This window comes from Rhinolophus ferrumequinum, chromosome X, assembly GCF_004115265.2.
Source record: "Rhinolophus ferrumequinum isolate MPI-CBG mRhiFer1 chromosome X, mRhiFer1_v1.p, whole genome shotgun sequence".
Lineage (NCBI taxonomy): Eukaryota > Metazoa > Chordata > Mammalia > Chiroptera > Rhinolophidae > Rhinolophus > Rhinolophus ferrumequinum.
Genome location: NC_046284.1, coordinates 91,546,786 through 91,565,562, shown reverse-complemented (window position 1 = coordinate 91,565,562; position 18,777 = coordinate 91,546,786). Strand labels below are relative to the sequence as shown.

The window sequence follows — 18,777 nt, the reverse complement described above, 5'->3', positions numbered from 1 at the left end:
CAGTGTGTGTTCACCACCCGGAGTCAGTTCTCCTTCCATCACCATATATTTGATCTCCCTTACCCTCATCTCCCACCCCCCACTCCCCTTACCCTCTGGTAAGAACTAAACTACTGTCTGTTTCTATGAGTTTTTGTTTCTCATTTGTTTGTCTTGTTCTTTTGTTGTTTTGGTTTATATACCACATATCAATGAAATCATATGGTTCTCTGCATTTCCTGTCTGACTTATTTTGCTTAGCATTATACTCTCAAGATCCATCCATGTTGTCAGAAATGTTCCTATACCATCTTTTCTTACTGCCGAATAGTATTCCATTGTGTATATATACCACAACTTCTTTATCCATTCATCTATCGAAGGACATTTTGGTTGTTTCCATGTCTTGGCCACCGTAAACAAAGCTGCAATGAACATTGGAGAACACGTGTCTTTATGGATAAATGTTTTCAGATTTTTTGGGTAGATACCCAGGAGAGGGATTGCTGGGTCATATGGTAATTCTATTCGCAATTTTTTGAGGAACCTTCACACTGCCTTCCATAATGGCTGTACCAGTCTGCATTCCCACCAACAGTGTATGAGGGTTCCTTTTTCTCCACAGCCTCTCAAACTTGTTACTATTTGTCTTGTTGATGATAGCCTTTCTGACTGGGGAGAGGTGATATCTCATTGTGGTTTTTATTTGCATTTCTCTGATGATTAGTGATGTTGAGCATTTTTTCATATGTCTATTTGCCATTTGTATGTCGTATTTGGAGAAATGTCTCTTCAGGTCGTCTGCCCATTTTTCAATTGGGTTGTTTGTTTTTCTGTTGTTGAGTTTCATGTGTTCCTTGTATATTTTGGATATTAGCCCATTATCAGAGGCACTGTTTGCAAAAATCTTCTCCCATTAAGTTGGTTGCCTCTTTATTTTGTTGATGGTTTCTTTTGCTGTGCAGAAGCTTTTAAGTTTCATGTAGTCCCATTCGTTTATTTTAGCTTTTACTTTCATTGCCTTTGGAGTCAAATTCATAAAACGCTCTTTGAACGGAAGGTCCATAAGTTCAGTGCCAATGTTTTCTTCTATGCAGTTCATTGTGTCAGGTCTTATGCTTAAGTCTTTGATCCATTTTGAATTCATTTTGGTACATGGTGACAGATAGCAGTCCAGTTTCATTCTTTTGCACGTGGCTATCCAATTCTCCCAGCACCATTTATTGAAGAGGCTGTCTTTCCTCCATTGTATGTTTTTAGCTTCTTTGTCAAAAATTATCTGTCCATATTTATGTGGTTTTATTTCTGGTTCTCAATTCTATTCCATTGGTCTATGTGTCAGGTTTTCTGCCCATACCATGCTGTTTTGATAATTGTAGCCCTGTAGTACAAGCTAAAGTCAGGGAATGTGATACCTCCAGTATTCTTTTTTCTTAAAATTGCTTTGGCTATTGGGGGTCTTTTGTGGTTCCAAACAAATCTGATGATTTTTCGTTCTATTTCTTTAAAAAATGACATTGGGATTTTGATGGGGATTGCATTAAATCTGTATATTGCTTTGGGTAATATGGCTATTTTAACTATGTTGATTCTTCCAATCTATGAGCACGGAATGTCTTTCCATTTCTTTGTGTCTTCTTCAATTTCTTTCAAAAATGTCTTACAGCTTTCAGCATATAGGTCCTTCACATACTTGGTTAAGTTTATTCCCAGGTATTTTATTCTTTTTTGCTGCAATTGCAAAAGGAATTCTTTTTTGTATTTCTTTTTCTGAGATTTCATTGTTAGTATATAGGAATGCAATGGACTTTTGTACGTTGATTTTGTAGCCAGCAACTTTACCGTATTCGATGATTGTTTCTAACAGCTTTTTGGTGGAGTCTTTAGCGTTTTCTATATATAGCATCATGTCATCTGCAAAGAGTTATAATTTAACTTCTTCATTCCCAATGTGGATGCCTTTTATTTCTTTCTCTTGCCTGATTGCTCTGACAAGGACTTCCAACACTATGTTGAAAAGCAGAGGTGATAGGGGACAGCCCTGTCGTGTTCCTGTACATAGAGCAAAGGGGTTCAGTTTTTCACCATTAATTATGAGATTAGCTGAGGGCTTGGCATAGATGGTCTTTATTATGTTAATGTATTTTCCTCCTATACCTATTTTATTAAGTATTTTAATCATAAATGGATGTTGTATCTTGTCAAATGCTTTATCTGCATCAATTAATATAATCATATGATTTTTGTCCTTTATTTTATTTTTGTGATGTATCACATTGATGGATTTGCGGATGTTGAACCATCCTTGTGACCCAGGGATGATCCCCTCTTGGTCATGATGAATAATCTTTTTAATGCATTGTTGTATTCGATTTGGTAGAATTTTGTTTAGGATTTTTGCATCTGTATTCATCAGAGATATTGGTCTGTAGTTTTCTTTTTTTGTGTTGTCCTTATAAAATAAGTTAGGGAGTACTGTCTCTTCTTCAATTTTTTGGAAGAGTTTGAGCAGGATTGGTATTAGATCCTCTTGGAAGATTTGGTAGAATTCACTAGTGAAGCAATCTGGTCCCAGACTTTTGCTTTTGGGAAAGTTTTAGATGACTGATTCAATTTTGTTACTGGTGATCAGTCTGTTTATATTTTCCAGTTCTTCATGGTTCAGCCTTGGAAGGCTATGTTTCTAAGAACTTGTCCATTTCTCCTGGGTTATTGAATTTGGTGGCATATAGTCCTCATAGTATCCTTGGATGATGCTTTGTATTTCTGTTGTGTCCGTGATAACTTCCCCTTTTTCATTTCTGATTTTGTTAGTTAGTGTCTTCTCTCTTTTTATCTTAGTGAATGTAGCCAAGGGTTTGTCAATTTTGTTAATCTTTTCAAAGAACCAGCTCTTTGTCACATTGATTTTTTCTGTTGTCTTTTTGTTCTCTATTTCATTTACTTCTGCTCTGACTTTTGTTATTTCCTTTCTTCTGCTGACCTTGGGTTTCACTTTTTCTTCTTTTTCTAGTTCTTTAAGGTGTAACATGAGGTTATTTGTTTGGGATTTTTCTTGTTTGTTTCTTGAGATAGGCCTGTAGTGATATAAATTTCCCTCTTAAAACTGCTTTCGCTGCATCCCAAAAATATTGGTAGGATGTATTTTCATTGTCATTTGTTTCTATGTATCTTTTGATCTTTCCTCTAATTTCTTCTTTGACCCAGTCGTTCTTTAAAAGTATGTTGTTTAATCTCCATGTGTTTGCGTTTTTTCCTGCTTTCTTTTTACAGTTGATATCTAATTTCAAAGCCTTGTGATCAAAGAATATACTTGGTATGATTTCAATCTTCTTAAATTTGCTGAGGCTGATTTTATGTCCCAATATAGGGTCTATCCTTGAGACTGTTCCTTGTACACTAGAAAAGAATATATAGTCTGATGTTTTAGGATGAAGTGTTCTATGTATGTTATTTATGTCCATTTTATCTAATGTATCATTTAGGGCTGCTATTTCATTATTTATTTTCTGTTTGGATGATCTATCCATAGCTGTCAATGATGTGTTTAAATCCCCTAGTATATTTGTGTTTTGGTCAATTTCTCCTTTTTGTTCTGTTAATAGTTGCTTGGTATATCTCGGTGCTCCCTGATTGGGGGCATAAATATTGATGACTGTTATGTCTTCTTGTTGTATAGGCCCCTTTACCATTATGAAATGTCCATCTTTGTCTCTTGTTATCTTTTTCACTCTGAAGTCTGTTTCATCTTATATCATTATGGCTACACCTGATTTTCTCTGGATACCGTTTGCTTGGAGTGTCAATTTCCACCCTTTCACTTTGAGTCTATGCTTGTCCTTGTAGCTGAGATGTGTCTCTTGGAGACAGCATATGGTTGGGTTTAGTTTTTTGATCCAATCGGCTACTCTGTGCCTTTTTATTGGTGAGTTCAGTCCATTTTCATTTAGGGTGATTGTTGATATGTGAGGATTTCCTGTCATTCTGTCCTTCGTTTTCTGGTAAGGCTGTGTCTCCATTGTTTCTTTGCCTTTTTGTTGTTGTCTATTATTTCTCTGTGGTGGTATTCTATGAAGTTTCCCTCTGTTTCTTCGTTTATTACAGTATATATTTCAGTTATGGATTTTTTTTTTGAGTTGTTATCCTTAAGTTTACATTAAAAAAAGTTTGATTTTTAGAGTATTCCATTTTCTTCAGCATGCTTACTTTCTCCATTCCCATAATCCAGTTCAGGCCTTTACTCTCCTCCTTTTTATGTTTTCATTGCCAGAAATTGTCCCTGTTGATGGTGGTCGAATAGCCTCCTTTAGTATTCTTTGTAGTGCAGGTCATGTGTTAGAAAATTCCCTCAGCCTCAGTATGTCTGGAAAGGTCTTTATTCCTCCTTCATATATAAAGGATATCTTTGCTGGATACATTATTCTTTGCTCATAATTTCTCTCTCTCAGTAGTTTGAATATTTGGTTTCACTCCCTCCTGGCTTGTAGAGTTTCTGCTGAAAAATCTGATGATAATCTAATGGGCTTTCCTTTCTTGGTTACCGTCTTCTTTTCCCTGGCTGCCTTGAGGATTCTTTCTTTGTCGTTGATTTTAGAGAGCTTCAATACAATGTGCCTTGGAGAAAGCCTGTTGGGATTGAGGTAATTAGGTGTTCTATTTGCTTCTTGGATTTGAGGATGCAGTTCTGTCCACAAGTTTGGGAAGTTCTCATCAACAATTTGTTTGAATATATTCTCTGGTCCCTTCTCTCTTTCTTCTACTGCTGTTATGCCCCTTATTCTTATTTTGCTCTTTCTGATAGAGTCAGAAAATTGTTGTAGAGTTCTTTCATTTCTTTTAAGTCTCAAGTCTCTTTCTTCTTCCATCCGTGTCATTTCCAGGTTTCTATGTTCGATGTCACTGATTCTTTCCTCTATCTGGTCAACTCTACTACCTAAGCTGGTTATTTCATTCGTAATTTCTTGTATTGAGTTCTTAATCTCCAGAAATTCTGTTTGGTTTTTTGAAAAATTTCAATCTCTTTTGTAAAATGCTCATGTTGTTCTTTGATTGCATTTCTGAGTTCATTAAACTGCCTTTCTGTGTATTCTTGCATCTCATTCAGTTTTTTCAGAAGTGCAATCTTGAATTCTCTGTCATTTAAGTCACATATTTCCATATCTTTCAGTTCCTTTTCTGGAGACTTTTCACTTTCTTTCTGAGCTGTCTTGTTGCCTTGGTTATTCATGGCAATTACTGATTTATTATTTCTCTTCCTAGACATCTACAGGAGTGGCTTCTGCAACAAGTTGGCAGAAAGAGGTCTTTCTTTTGTTTTCCAGTACTTGTTGGTAGAATGTTTTATTTTCTCTCTGACTGCAGCGTTTTTTTTTCTCTCTCTCACACAGTAGTGCTATGTTTTCTCTGCACTATTTCAGCTTGTCACACAATGGGGGGATTCCCTGGGAGACGGGCTTCTCCTCTGTTAATAGTTTGCCTGGGTCACAGGGTGCAGTGTCCCGGTCGGTATGTGGAGAGCTTTTGAAGTTCCAAAGCTCTTCCTGTACCAGATTCAGAGCCCGTATGTTTCAGCAGTTCTGTTTACTCCTGCAGGGATCCACCCAGATAGGTGGGGCCAGGTTGGGGTGCGTTGTGAGAGGCGTTCCAGAGTAATGGCGGTGACCACCACCATAGCCGGTCCTGCTCCCCCAGCTCCTTCCCCTTTGCCGGAACTAGTTGGGCTGGGCATCTGTGTCTGTGGTCCACAGTTCTCAGAACAGCAAATATTCTGTTCGTTTGATCTGACACTGCTACTAGCTTCTTGCAAGGGGCAGGTGGGGGCGGGCGAGGTCTAGGAGGGTAGGGAGGGGGGCGGCTAGTCTCAGTGCCTAAGGCTTCCGTTCTCTGCTCGGCAGTGAGGGATTAAACTACCATTTTAAGCCTTCTTCCCTTAGTCTTTTCTCCGAGGTCTCTGCCGTGAGTGTTGGGTTCAGCCATGTTATATGCTGCCTCCTCAGCCTTGTGGGCCATAAGCGGAGCCCTAGCAGTCCGAGTTCTTCCCTCTCCCACAGCTGCGGTAGTTCCAGAATGCAGCGAGCTCGGAGTACTGAGCTAGGTCTGCCTCATGTGCCCGCGTGCCTCTGTCTCCGCACTTTTCCCTTCTGTCCTCCCCGGCTCGCGCGATTCTTCCACCTTTAGGTGAATTCAGTAGTGGGCCTCTTGTTCCTGCCTGTCTGCAGTGCAGGGAGTCCTTTGTGGAGTTATTGTTGTTCGATTAGTTGTAAATTCCTAGCGCGAGCTACACGCAGGCTCACCTCACGCTGCCATTTTGATGACATCACTCACATAATGTTTTTATTTGATAGAAATTGCCCGTACTAGACGCGATGTGTGACACAGAGCATTGTCATGAGGGGTGAAAACCGTTTTCCCATTTCATGTTAATGCATTGTTCGTGTCCCCACGATTTACAGCTCACTTTAAAACACACTTACTCTCAAACCAGCTCACACTCGACCTGAGTGTACCCAACAAGTTGAAACTTGTTACACACTGTTGCTAAGATTACACATGTCAATTCCCATATATGAAGATCCCCGCCTTTTCATTGAATAGCACTTGGCAGCAGCATTCACCGTGCATTTTGATCGCACCTTGTTTACTAAATAATATTGTAAAATCTATATATGGTTTTAGATGAGTACTAGACTTATCGAGGGGATCACTTCATAAATTATGTGAGTGTCTAACCAGTATGCTGTACACCTAAAACTAACATAAAATAATATTGAATGTCAACTACAAAAAATAGTCACAGGGGTATATAGTACAGCATATGGAATATAGTTAATATTCTAATAACTATGTACAATGTCAGATGGGTCATAGACTTATTGGGGTTATCATTTTGTGAGGTATATAAATGTCTAATAACTGTTGTTTTGTACACCTGAAACTAATAAAGCACAGAAATATACTTCTCATAGTTCTGGACGCTTGGAAGTCCAAAATCAATGTGCTCGCTAATTCAGATTCTGGTGAGGAAGGGCTCTCTTCTTGGTGTATAGGTGGCCCCCTTCTTGCTGTGTGCTTACATGGTGGTCTTTCCTTGGTGCAGGTGGAGGGGGGAGACAGAGAGGAAGGAGGGAGGGAGAGAGGGAGGAAGAGAGAGAGAGAGAGAGAGAGAGAGAGAGAGAGAGAGAGAGAGAGAGAGCTCTTTCTTCGTCTTCTTATGAGGCCTCCAATCTAATTGGATTGGGACTCCACCCTTTTGAACTCATGTAACCTTAATTAGCTTCCAAAAGCCCTATCTGCAAATAGTCATATTGGGACTTAGGGCTTTAACATGGATTTTTGTGGAGGAAAAATTCAGACCATAGCAACTTTCTTGCTAATCTTCTAATTATTCTGTCAGTTATTGAGAAAGGATTGTGAAATCTCTGACTCTGTGAATTCGTTTATTCTCCTTCCTGATCATTATTACTTCATGTATTTGAAGCTGTTTTTGCTAGTGCATAGATTTTTAGGATTTTTATGTCTTCTTGGTGAACTTTTGTAATTAGGTAATGTCTCTCTTTATTGTTGGTAGTTTTTCTTGTTCTGAAGTCTTCCCTTTTAGATATTAATGTACTTACTCCAATTGTCTTTTGATTAGAGTTTGCATGGTATATCTGGTATTCTGTCCTGTCCCGACCTGCGGGACACTACACGAGGGACCCCGAAGCACCTAGAAGGGAGGAAAAATGGGAGACACAAAGACCGGAGACAAGACAGGAGTTCTGATCAAGTCTCTCTTTATTGCAGCTCAATCATGGGTTATATACATTTTTGTGCTGGGTGGAGGGGCATTAACATAAGCAGGGTTGCCACAGGCTGATGGTCTTAAGCCCTCTGGACATACCCTACAGAATGTGAGTGTTATCTAAAGACCCAAGTAACTTCCTCTATCTCATGCTTCTCAGTCATGTGATGGTGCCTTACAGGCACCCGCCCACTACAGGTCCCCCTTTTCTGTTTTATAAAAAAGAGCTCTGAGCCCCTAGGGAACTGTGCCTGTCTTAGGTTGGGACAGTCCATCTCTGTGAAACCTGGTACAGCGACAGGTTTTTGATTTTTTATGTTACTTAGAGAGCTGTCCTCTTACCCGTCATTGGCTATCCAGTTCATCTCACAGGGGAGGAGTCCTGTTTTATGACTCCTGTTATTGGAGATAGGGATCTCCTCGCTCTTGCATCTCCAGTCGGGTGTAACGGACCTGTATGGGCTTGGCCTGCAAGGCCTCTATTTGTTGTCTGAGAAAGCGCATGAGTTTATTGAGGAGGATGGGTCCCAGTGATAGTAGGATAAAGCACCCGAGTATGGGGCCAACCAGGGGTAGTAAGTAGGGTAAAAGTCCATTGAATCCGGTCCAGAGAGGGTTGGAAAGGAGGTCTCTTCTTCTTTTTTCAAGGTCTTCTTGTAATTTTTTGACTCTGTCACGAACAATTCCAGATTTGTTAGCATAAAAACAGCATTTTTCTCCGAGGGCCAGACAGATGCCCCCTTTTTCTGCAGTAAGTAAATCTAATCCCCTCCTGTTTTGGAGGACAACTTCTGCTAGGGAATCAACCTGATCTTGAAGATCTTGGATAGTTTCTGAGAGTACCTGGACATCTGATATGAGTTGTCCAGATAATTTATGGTATTGTACTAGGGAATGTCCTATCCCCGTGGACCCGGTGGCAAGTGCGGTGGTGATGCCTAGACCCGCTAATAAGGGAATAAAATGGACTGCACGTTTAGTGCGTCCTGCAATATGTTCGAAAGTCGGGATAGGGACTGGCTCATCTCCTGGAATGATGGATACATCTGGGAGGAGGAAGCCTAGGGTACAAACTCCTGTCCAGTTTTGTGGTAAATAGGTGTAGGCATAATTATTTCCACAAATATATACCGATCCATTGGGTGCACATATAGGAGAGGACATATAGGAAGGAGGAGCAAATTGTAAAGGAGAGGCTTCCTAAATTAACCTCTGTAGTATCGTTTTGAGTGGGAGAGAGGATGCACGGGGTATTGTTAAAGCCAAGGGGTTGGACTAAAAACGGGAGAGCTATGTTGCATGAATTATTGGTAGTAGAGGTGACAAAGGGGTAGGGTATAGCTAATGGTAAAGGGGTGCCTTGTAGTAAACACAGCCAGCAGTCGGTGGCATAGGATGAATTAACAGAAAGCAATAACTTGTGGGTAGAACTAAGAATGTCAAAAGTCTGAGGATCAATGTCCACGTGACCCGGTTTTTTAGGGTGGGCCAAAGGGTGATAGGTAAGTTTAGGGTTAAGGGTGTTTTGTATTTCAGCAAATTTTTTAATGCGTTTTTCATTGGATTGGAGATCGGCTGGACCCCCCGCCGTCAGAAACATATGGTATAGGGGATTCGATCTGCCAGCAAATATTTTTTCCTAACATATTAGATGCCGTGCAGGGTGAGGGTTTATAGGAGCCAATGCCAACTGCAGCAGGGGTGTTAGACCAGTCAGAATGAGGGACAGCGGGAGCGGTGCTTGTCATGACAGCCGTGTAATAAGAGGAGTTATCTTTTGTACATGTTTTATAGGTATTGTAACAAGAACTATGAATAATAGGGTAAATAGTAGAGCATTCAGCGGGACAAGGCTGAGGTTTTTCTTGTTTATATTGGGGAGAGGAAGTACAGACCCATTTGGTCGTGGATACAGTCTCAGATGTGATGAGGTATGCTATTTTGTCTTGACAACTTACAGTTTTGAGGACCGAGGTAGATGGTGCCCCCGAAGGTTACCTCCGTCGCAGTCACATGGGGGTCGTTGTCCCGTTAGCTGTCTGAGCTTGTTGATGTCAACTCTTCCAGGGTCAAGACCAGAACGGACGAGAGGCAAGACCAGTAGCAGGAGCCAGGGTGTAGCAGTCATTTTTGTGCCTGTCGCGAAAGATGGCTTCTCAGGGAGCGGGGCCGTCCCTGGAATGGGGGTTAACATCTATTTGTTTTGTAAGTCTCTCGGGAAGCCACCGGGCAGCTTGGGTTTTATTATCGAAAATGCAGACTGATCCTCGTCCCCAAATGAGGACGGGATCTGGGCCTGACCATCGATTTGTTATGGGGTCTCGCCACAAAACGGAGGTGAAATTATCAGCTGTGGTTGGATGCCAGAGGCGGTCAGCGGCAGTTTTTGAGTTTTGGTCGAGTTGCAGGAAGTTTAGAATAAAAAGCGCATGAGCAACAACATTTTTTGGGGAATTTTTTATAGTGTACAATTCTCCACTTTTAACTTATTTATAGTGATTTTGAGTGTTTGGTGAGCGCGTTCAACAATGCCTTGGTCCTGAGGATTATAAGGGATGCCTGTAATGTGATGGATCTGTAAAGTGGAGCAAAAGGACTGGAAATTTTTTCCTGTGTAGCCTGGACCATTGTCTGTTTTGATAGTCTTAGGCTTGTCCATTACTGATAGGCAAGTGAGGACATGAGAAATAACATGTTTGCTGGCTTCACCTGTTTGTGTGGATGCAAAAATAAATCCGCTGAAGGTATCAACTGTAACATAAAGATATTTAAGTTTGCCAAATTCAGGGACATGGGTAATGTCCATTTGCCAGATTTCATTGGGAACAAGGCCTCTAGGGTTTACTCCTAAGTGAGGGGTAGGTAGATGTGTGACACAAGCAGGGCATTGTTTTACTATTTGTCGGGCTTGTTCACGTGTGATCTTAAACATTAATCGTAATGTCTGAACGTTGAGGTGGTGTATAGAGTGAGCTTGTTGAGCCTGATCAACAGTGGAGACAAAGGAAACAGTTGTTTTGTGGGTGGCTATATCTGATAATAGATTTCCTGTAGAAAGGAGGCCTGGAAGCCCGGTGTGGGCTCTAAGATGACCTATAAAAAATGGATAAGATCGGGCACAGATGACCTTTTGAACCCGTAAGAAAAGGTGTATGGCGGTGGAGGTGGGTTTAATGAATGCAGTAGTTTCTAGTAAAGGAAGTGACTGTGCAATGTAAGCGCTGTCTGTGTAAATATTAATTGGATCGTTAGAGAATTTTTGCATAACTGAGAGGACAGCGAAAAGCTCCACAATCTGGGCTGATTTATAAGGGGTTTGAATGGCCTGAGTTTGATTGTTAACAGTGAAGGCAGCTATGCCTGTAGAAGATCCATCAGTAAAAACTGTAAGAGCATTTGGTAATGGTTCTTGAGAAGTACTTTTTGGAAATATAAAGGGATGAAGCCTAAGAAAATGTAAGAGCTTATTAGAGGGATAATGGTTGTCAATGTGCCCTAAGAAGGAGGCGCAGGCTAATAACCACTGGTCTGTTGTTTGTAAGAGCCAATTAATTTCTGTTTTTGTATAAGGTTGAATGATTATGTCGGGCTCCTTACCGAAGTATCGGCGTCCGTTTTCTCTGCCAATTGTGATAAGTTTTGCAACTAACAAATAATATGGTATTATAGTTTTTTCGGGGGAGGCAGGGAGATGCGACCACATCAAAGGTGCTGTTTGCCAAAAGACACCGGTGGGTGTGTGTGGCGTGGCACAGATGATAAACCTAAGGGGCTGAGTGTAGTCAATAAAGGTGATAAATTGTTGACTGATGGCCTCTTTTACTCTTTTTATCGCAAGCAGAAGTTGGGTTTGAGTCTCCTTGTAATATATCAAAGAGAGGTTTTAGTTCTCCTGTAGTAAGTTTTAAGTATGGACGGATCCAATTTATATCACCTAATAATTTTTGGAAATCGTTTAAAGAGTTTAAATGGGTGGTTTTGAGTTGAATTTTTTGAGTTTTAATATATTTACCCTGGAGTTTAAAACCAAGATAGGGGTAGGGATCTTTTAACTGAATTTTATTGGGAGCTATTTGTAAGCCTTTGTTTTGTAGGCTATTGACAAGAGCGTCACAGCACAAAAGGAGGTCAGACCCATTCTTGCCAGCTATTAAGATATCATCCATATAATGAATAATATAAAGAGAGGGCCACTGAGTTCGAATGGGATCGATGGCCAGAGCAACAAATTTTTGACAGAGTGTCGGGCTGTTGGCTATGCCCTGAGGTAAGACCTTCCACTGAAATCTCTGCATGGGCCCTTGGAAATTAGTTATAGGTATGCTGAAAGCAAAACGTTGTCTATCTTGAGGGTGTAGAGGGATAGTGAAGAAGCAGTCTTTGAGATCAATAATGATTTTTAAGGATCCCGAGGGAATAGCTACAGGGGTAGGTAGGCCTGGTTGAAGGGCGCCCATAATTATCATTGTTTTATTGACTTCCCTAAGGTCTTGGAGAAGTCTCCAATTTCCAGATTTCTTTTTTATGACAAAGATAGGTATGTTCCAGGGGGAGTTACTGGGCTCTAGATGCCCTGCCGCCAATTGTTCCTGCACTAACTGATTGGCAGCATTTAGTTTTTCTGAACTTAGTGGCCACTGATCCACCCATATGGGCGAGTTGTCTTTCCAGGATATAGGGTCAGCATGGGGTGCAGGTTGGTCAGAGGCCACTAGTGAAAATGTCCTAAGCCTAATTGAGGTGGGCGCTGGGCAGTAGACAGGGGTTTTTGAATTCCTTGTCCTTGTTTTCCTAATCCCTGACCTGGGAGAAACCCTTGTTTTAACATCTGGGTGGTTATCTTGGAATTGGGGCTGAACATGATTACTCCCATTTGGGATAATATGTCACGGCCCCACAGATTTACTGGGAGGTTGGGTACAACGTAAGGTTGTACTGTGCCAGAGTTATTTTCTTTATCTAGCCATGTTAGGAACTTGGCACTTTGTTTGGGGTTAGTTGTTTGTCCTATGCCTTGTAGGTGAGTAAGTGTGTCAGAAAGGGGCCAAGAAAGCGGCCAGTCTTCTTGTCTAATAATGGTTGCATCAGCACCAGTGTCAATAAGGCCTTTAAAGGTTTTTCCATCAAGTTTTAAATCTAGCATGGGCTTATTGGGGGAGAGATTTTGAATCCAATAAGCATCTGAGGATCCAAAATTTTTGTTGTTTCTAGGCTCATTGTTGGCAGATTTATGGGTGGTCTGGAGTGGGAGAAGGAGTAGTTGAGCTATTCTCTGTCCCGGTTGTATAGAAATGAGAGAGGAAGTGGAGGAGGCTACAATCTGTATTTCTCCCGTAAAATCATTATCTATAACACCAGGGTAAATATATAGGCCTTGTAGGCTCGAACTACCTCTTCCTATTATTAGACCAAAAGTGTTTGGTGGTAGGGGTCCGGCGACAACTGTAGGTAGTATCTGAGGTCCCATGTCAGGAGTTAATATTGATTTGGAGGAGGGACTGAGGTCCAGTCCTGCACTGCCGGGGGTTGCTCGGAGGAGACTTGAGATGGGACAAAGTTTTGTTGTGGATGAGCAAACCGAGTCGCCCCAAGGTTTGGATTCTCTGTAGGGGCCTGGGGCTGGCCCCTCAGGAAGTTTCCCTGCTGGGGCAGTAGAGGATTGCCGTGGGCATCTATTTTTGATCTACATTGATTGGCCCAATGTTTGCCTCTCTTGCATCTGGGACATACTCGCGGGGGCAATATGGGTGTGGGAGTGGGTTGGCCTAATGGTGTCTGGCGAGGGGTTGGGCATTGTTTGGCAAAATGTCCGGGCTGGCCGCATGAAAAACAATTGTTTTTGCCTTTAGACAGATTAAATAATGAATCTTTTAAAGCTGCCCCGATAGCGAGGCCCATTTGGTGACCAGGACCAATATCAGTGCATAGGCGAATGTAATCAGAGAGTGAATCCTTTTTTCTAGGGCTGATGGCTGCCTGACAGGCAGAATTGGCATTTTCAAAAGCTAATTGTTTGAAAAAATCACTATCAGTTTCTGTGCTACCAAGGAGTCTTTCAGTGGCGTTGGTTAGGCGACTGATGAAGTCAGCATAAGGTTCATCTGGCCTCTGTCTAATACTAGTGAGTTGAGTTGTGGCCGGCCCCTTAGGGAGAAGTTTTTTCCATGCCTTAGTAGCAGCAAGGTGAATTTGAGAAAAAAGGCCAGATGGATATTGTAGTTGAGCTTCATTTGTATCGTAGGGCTTAAAGCCCCTGAGCTTATCATAGGTCCAATCAGTGCACTCACCTCCCGCTTCTGCGTTGCGGTGTGCAGTTTCTTTACAGGCCTCAGAAAACTCAGATTTCCAGAGAACATAATCGCCCCCCGATAGGGTGGCATGGGCCAAATAGTGCCAATCGTGGGTGGTTAACCAGAGGTCCTCTAGAGATTGTAAAATTGAGAGTGTAAAGGGGGCCATGGGGCCATATTCGTCCACCGCTTTTTTGAGTTCTTTTGTGGTTTTTAAGTCAAGGCGTTTATAGTGTCTGGCGGATTCTTTATTGTCTCTGTTGGGGTCTTCATCACTATCTGTACTGCCTCCTTCAGTTTTTATTGGGGGGAATTCAATAACGGGGAAAAGATTAAGAGGGGGTTTTTTATTTGAGATGGGAAATTTTTTTGTAGGATTTATGGAAAGGGGGGAATTTTTGAGTAGCAGCAGAGGAGAGTTGTAAATCTAACTGTTGAAGTTGTTTAAGGAGAGTTAGATGTTGTTTTTTGAGTTGAACGGTTTTTTGTAATTGTTGGACTTGGTGGGAGAAGAGAGTTTGATCAGGATCGTGGATAGGAGCTAAAGGCATTTGGGGATTATAGGGAGGGGGCAATTGATTAGAGGCCAGAAACTGCCAGACAGGGTTATGATATTTAGCGGCAGCTTCCTCTAAATCAGCCTCTTCCTCAGGACTTAACTGATCGTCCTCAGGTGGGCTAGAATTTACATTAAGATCAGGACAATTAGGTGGTAGGGGAGGATATAAGGGCTTACTAGGATCTTTTTTGGTGGTCTCAGGATCTTCAGGAGGCATTGAAATAGAAATAGAATCTGAATCGTGGGAGGACTTAGAAGAGGGGTCCTGTAAGGAGGAGGAGGGGCGGGAAGCGTTTTGTAAGAATGTGTTTCCTTCTTGTAACACTCGGTAGATGTCAGGGGTGTAGCGATCTACCATAAGTAGCTCATTAATACAATTTCAATAAGTGAAAGCAGTAATGGGGATTTTTTTAGGGCCAAAAGTTTTATAAAAGTCATTAAGGGCATCTCCAACCCTTTTCCATCTTTTGTGGTCTATGGTTTCTTCCTGAGGGAGCCAAGGGCAAACATCTTTTAAGAAATTAAAAAAGATAACTAAATCTTTTTTCTTGACTTTAACTCTCCTTTTTTGTAAGGACTCTTTTAGTCCTGAGATAAACTTGTCATGAACACTAACCTCTTGTCCCATTATGATAAGGAATAAAGACTCTCCTCACGTAGGCAGTCGGTTGGTACAATCCGCCAACACAGACCCAAACGAGACGGCACAGATGGTAACGACCCGCAGACGAATGTCTTTTGGGACTCACCCAGCCGGAGCGACGGGGGTGTTGGGGTGAGAGGAGAAAAAGCCCTTACGTGAGCAATCGGTTGGTATAATCCGCCAACACGGATCTCGAGAGGCGACGCGGCTGGTAACGACCCTCAGGCGAAAGCCAGTCGGGACTCAACCGGTCGGGAAATCCTCTGGGTGGACGATTGGAGCTCAAAGTAAGCAGGCAAAATCTCGCTCAAACAGTCCCAAACACCTAGAAAACTGTCTCGTTGGTGAACGACTAAAACCCAAAGTGAGCTGAGAGCAGATAAAAAGGGAGACTGGGACAACAGGTTAGGGGAACCCTAGTCTAAGTGTCTGAGGGGAAGCCTGTAGACTATACATAAGTCTAGAACACAAATATATGTCCCATTTTTTGAAGGAGTCGTCCGCTTACCTGTACAGATCTCCCACAAGTTGGGTAGTCTTATGGTGATCAAAGAAGAAATATGCTGCAGCTCCTTAGACCGGACGAACTCAGGCGTCTCATCTTCTAGGAGACTTCAGGCCCCACGTTGGGCGCCAGTTGTCCCAACCCGCGGGACACTACACGAGGGACCCCGAAGCACCTAGAAGGGAGGAAAATGGGAGACACAAAGACCAGAGACAAGACAGGAGTTCTGATCAAGTCTCTCTTTATTGCAGCTCAATCATGGGTTATATACATTTTTGTGCTGGGTGGAGGGGCATTAACATAAGCAGGGTTGCCGCAGGCTGATGGTCTTTAGCCCTCTGGACATACCCTACAGAATGTGAGTGTTATCTAAAGACCCAAGTAACTTCCTCTATCTCATGCTTCTCAGTCATGTGATGGTGCCTTACAGGCACCCGCCCACTACACTGTCCTATCTTATTTTTGTTTCCCCTTTCCTGTCTGTCTTCTTTTGGATTATTTGAATTTCCTTTGGTATTGCATTCTAATTTATGTATTTTTGGGTATATTTATTTGCATAAATTTCTATGGTTGTTTCATGTATATATATATATATATATATATATATATATATATATATATATACACAAGAAGATCAGACAATTAAGTGCTTGAACCCATCCTAGAAAAAGTGCTACATACCTCATTGCTGAATATCACTACGGTCACCTTTGAAGTACTCCCCCTGGGAAGCTATGCACTGATGCCAGTGCCTAGTCCACCCTTTAAAGCAATTTTGGAACTCTTTCTGGAATGGCCATAGAGCTGTCGTTGTGTTACCGTTGATGTCCTGAATGTCATCAAAATGTCTTCCTTTCAATATTTCCTTTATCTTTGGGTAAAGAAAGAAGACGTTGGGGGCCAGATCAGGTGAATAGGGAGGGTGTTCTAATACATTTATTTGTTTACTGGCTAAAAACTCCCTCACAGACAGTGCCGTGTGAGCTGGTGCATTGTCATGATGGAAGAGCCATGAAGTTTTGGCCAAAAGTTCAGGGCATTTTTGTATAACTTTTTCACACAGCCTTTTCAGCACTTCCAAATAGTAAATTTGGTTAACTGTTTGTCCAGTTGGTACAAAGTCATAATGAATAATCCCTCTGATATCAAAAAAGGTTAGCAACATCGTTGCAACAAGTTCACGAACTTAATTGTCAGACCTCGTGTATATGTCTCTCTCTATATATCTATATACATAGATATGTATAGATATATGTATATCTATGTATAGATATATACAGATATATATCTATGTATATAGATAGATATATAGCCTTTCTACTTAAATGTAATATATCACTACTTCAAGTAAAATGTAGAAGCCTTACAACCATATATGTCCCTTTCCCACTGATATAGTTTCATATGTATTATACTCGTATCTACACACTTGAAAACTCAACCAAGCATTGTTATAATTTTTGCTTTCACAGTCATATATACTTTCTTATTTTTCTTTTTCAATTGTATTTGACATTCAATATTATTTTATATTAGTTTTAGGTGTATAGCATAGTGGTTAGACATTTATATAATTTATGAAGTGATTTCCCGATTAGTCTAGTACCCACTTAGTACTGTATAGTTTTCACAATATTATTGATTATATTCCCTGTGCTGTACTTTTTTACATCCCCGTTACTATTTTGTAACTGCCAATTTGTACTTAATCAGTTCACTTTTTTCAGCCAGCCGTCCAAACCCCCTCCCATCTGGCAACCATCAGTTTGTCCTCCATCTATGAGTGTGTTTCTGTTTTCTTTATTCATTTATTTTCTTCTTAGTTTCCATATATAAGTGAGACCATATGGTATTTCCCTTTCTCAGTCTGATTTATTTCACTTAGCATAATACCCTCTAGGTTCATCTGTGTTGTTGCAAATGGTAAGATTTCATTCTTTTTAATGACCAAGTGCTATTTCATTGTATATATGTATCACCTCTCCTTTATCCAATCGTCTATTCATAGACACTTAGGTTGCTTCTTCCATATCTTGGCTATTGTAAATAGTGCTGCAGTGAAAATAGGCGTCCATATGTCTTTAGTGTTTTGAATTTCTTCAGGTATATACCCAGAAGTGGAATTGCTGAGCCATAGGTAGTTCTATTATTTTTTTTTTTGAGGAATCTCCATAATGTTTTCCATAGTGGCTGCACCAATTCACAATCTCACCTGTAGTGCACGAGAGTTCCCTTTTCTCCACATCCTTACCAACACTTGTTTATTGATTTATTGATGATAACCATTCTGACAGGTGTGAGGTGATATCTCATTGTGCTTGTAATTTGCATTTCTCTAATGATTAGGGATGTTGAGCATGTTTTCATATGTCTATTGCCCATCTGGATGTCCTCTTTGGAGAAATGTCTATTCAAGTCCTCTGTCCATTTTTTAATTGGATTGTTTGTTTTTTGGTGTTGAGTTGTATAAGTTCTTTAAAAATTTTGGATATTAATTTTTTTACAGGATGTATCGTTGGCAATTATCTTCTCTCATGTACTAGGTTGTCTTTTAATTTTGTTGATGGTTACCTTTGCTGTGCAAATACTTTTTAGTTTGATGTAGTCCCATTTGTTCATTTTTTTTGTTTGTTTCCCTTCCCTGGAGTGGCATATCAGAAAAAATATTACTATGAGCAATGTCAGAGATTTTACTGCCTATGTTTTCTTGTAGGAATTTTATGGTTTTGGGTCTTACATTTAAGTCTTTAATCCATTGTGAGTTTATTCTTGTACACAGCATAAGAAGGTGGTCTAGTTTTATTTATTTATTTTTTTTGCATGTGATTTCATGGTTTATCAGTGGTATGCATTATATATTTACTGCCTGTTGTGGAAAATGAGAATTTCACTCACTTATGTGTTTCTTCTCTCCTCAGCTGACCGATAAATTTCCCCCTTCCTCTCTGTCTGTCTCTCTCTCTTTCTCTCTCTCTCTCTCTCTCTCTCTCTCTCTCTCTCTATATATATATATATATATAT

The 18,777-nt window shown here is 40.8% G+C and overlaps 1 protein-coding gene across 1 annotated transcript in view; it reads right to left on the bottom strand.

Annotated features, from left to right (window-relative positions):
• Nucleotides 1–18,777, bottom strand: part of LOC117017314 (uncharacterized) — a 189,074-nt gene that overhangs the window by 97,822 nt on the left and 72,475 nt on the right. Inside the window, exons 3-5 of the mRNA XM_033097438.1 lie at nt 15,407–15,514; nt 11,894–12,631; nt 9,597–9,654 (exon numbers count right to left, since the gene is read on the bottom strand). Coding sequence (XP_032953329.1) covers nt 9,597–9,654; nt 11,894–12,631; nt 15,407–15,514 — 904 coding nt within the window. The remainder of the gene's footprint in view (nt 1–9,596; nt 9,655–11,893; nt 12,632–15,406; nt 15,515–18,777) is intronic.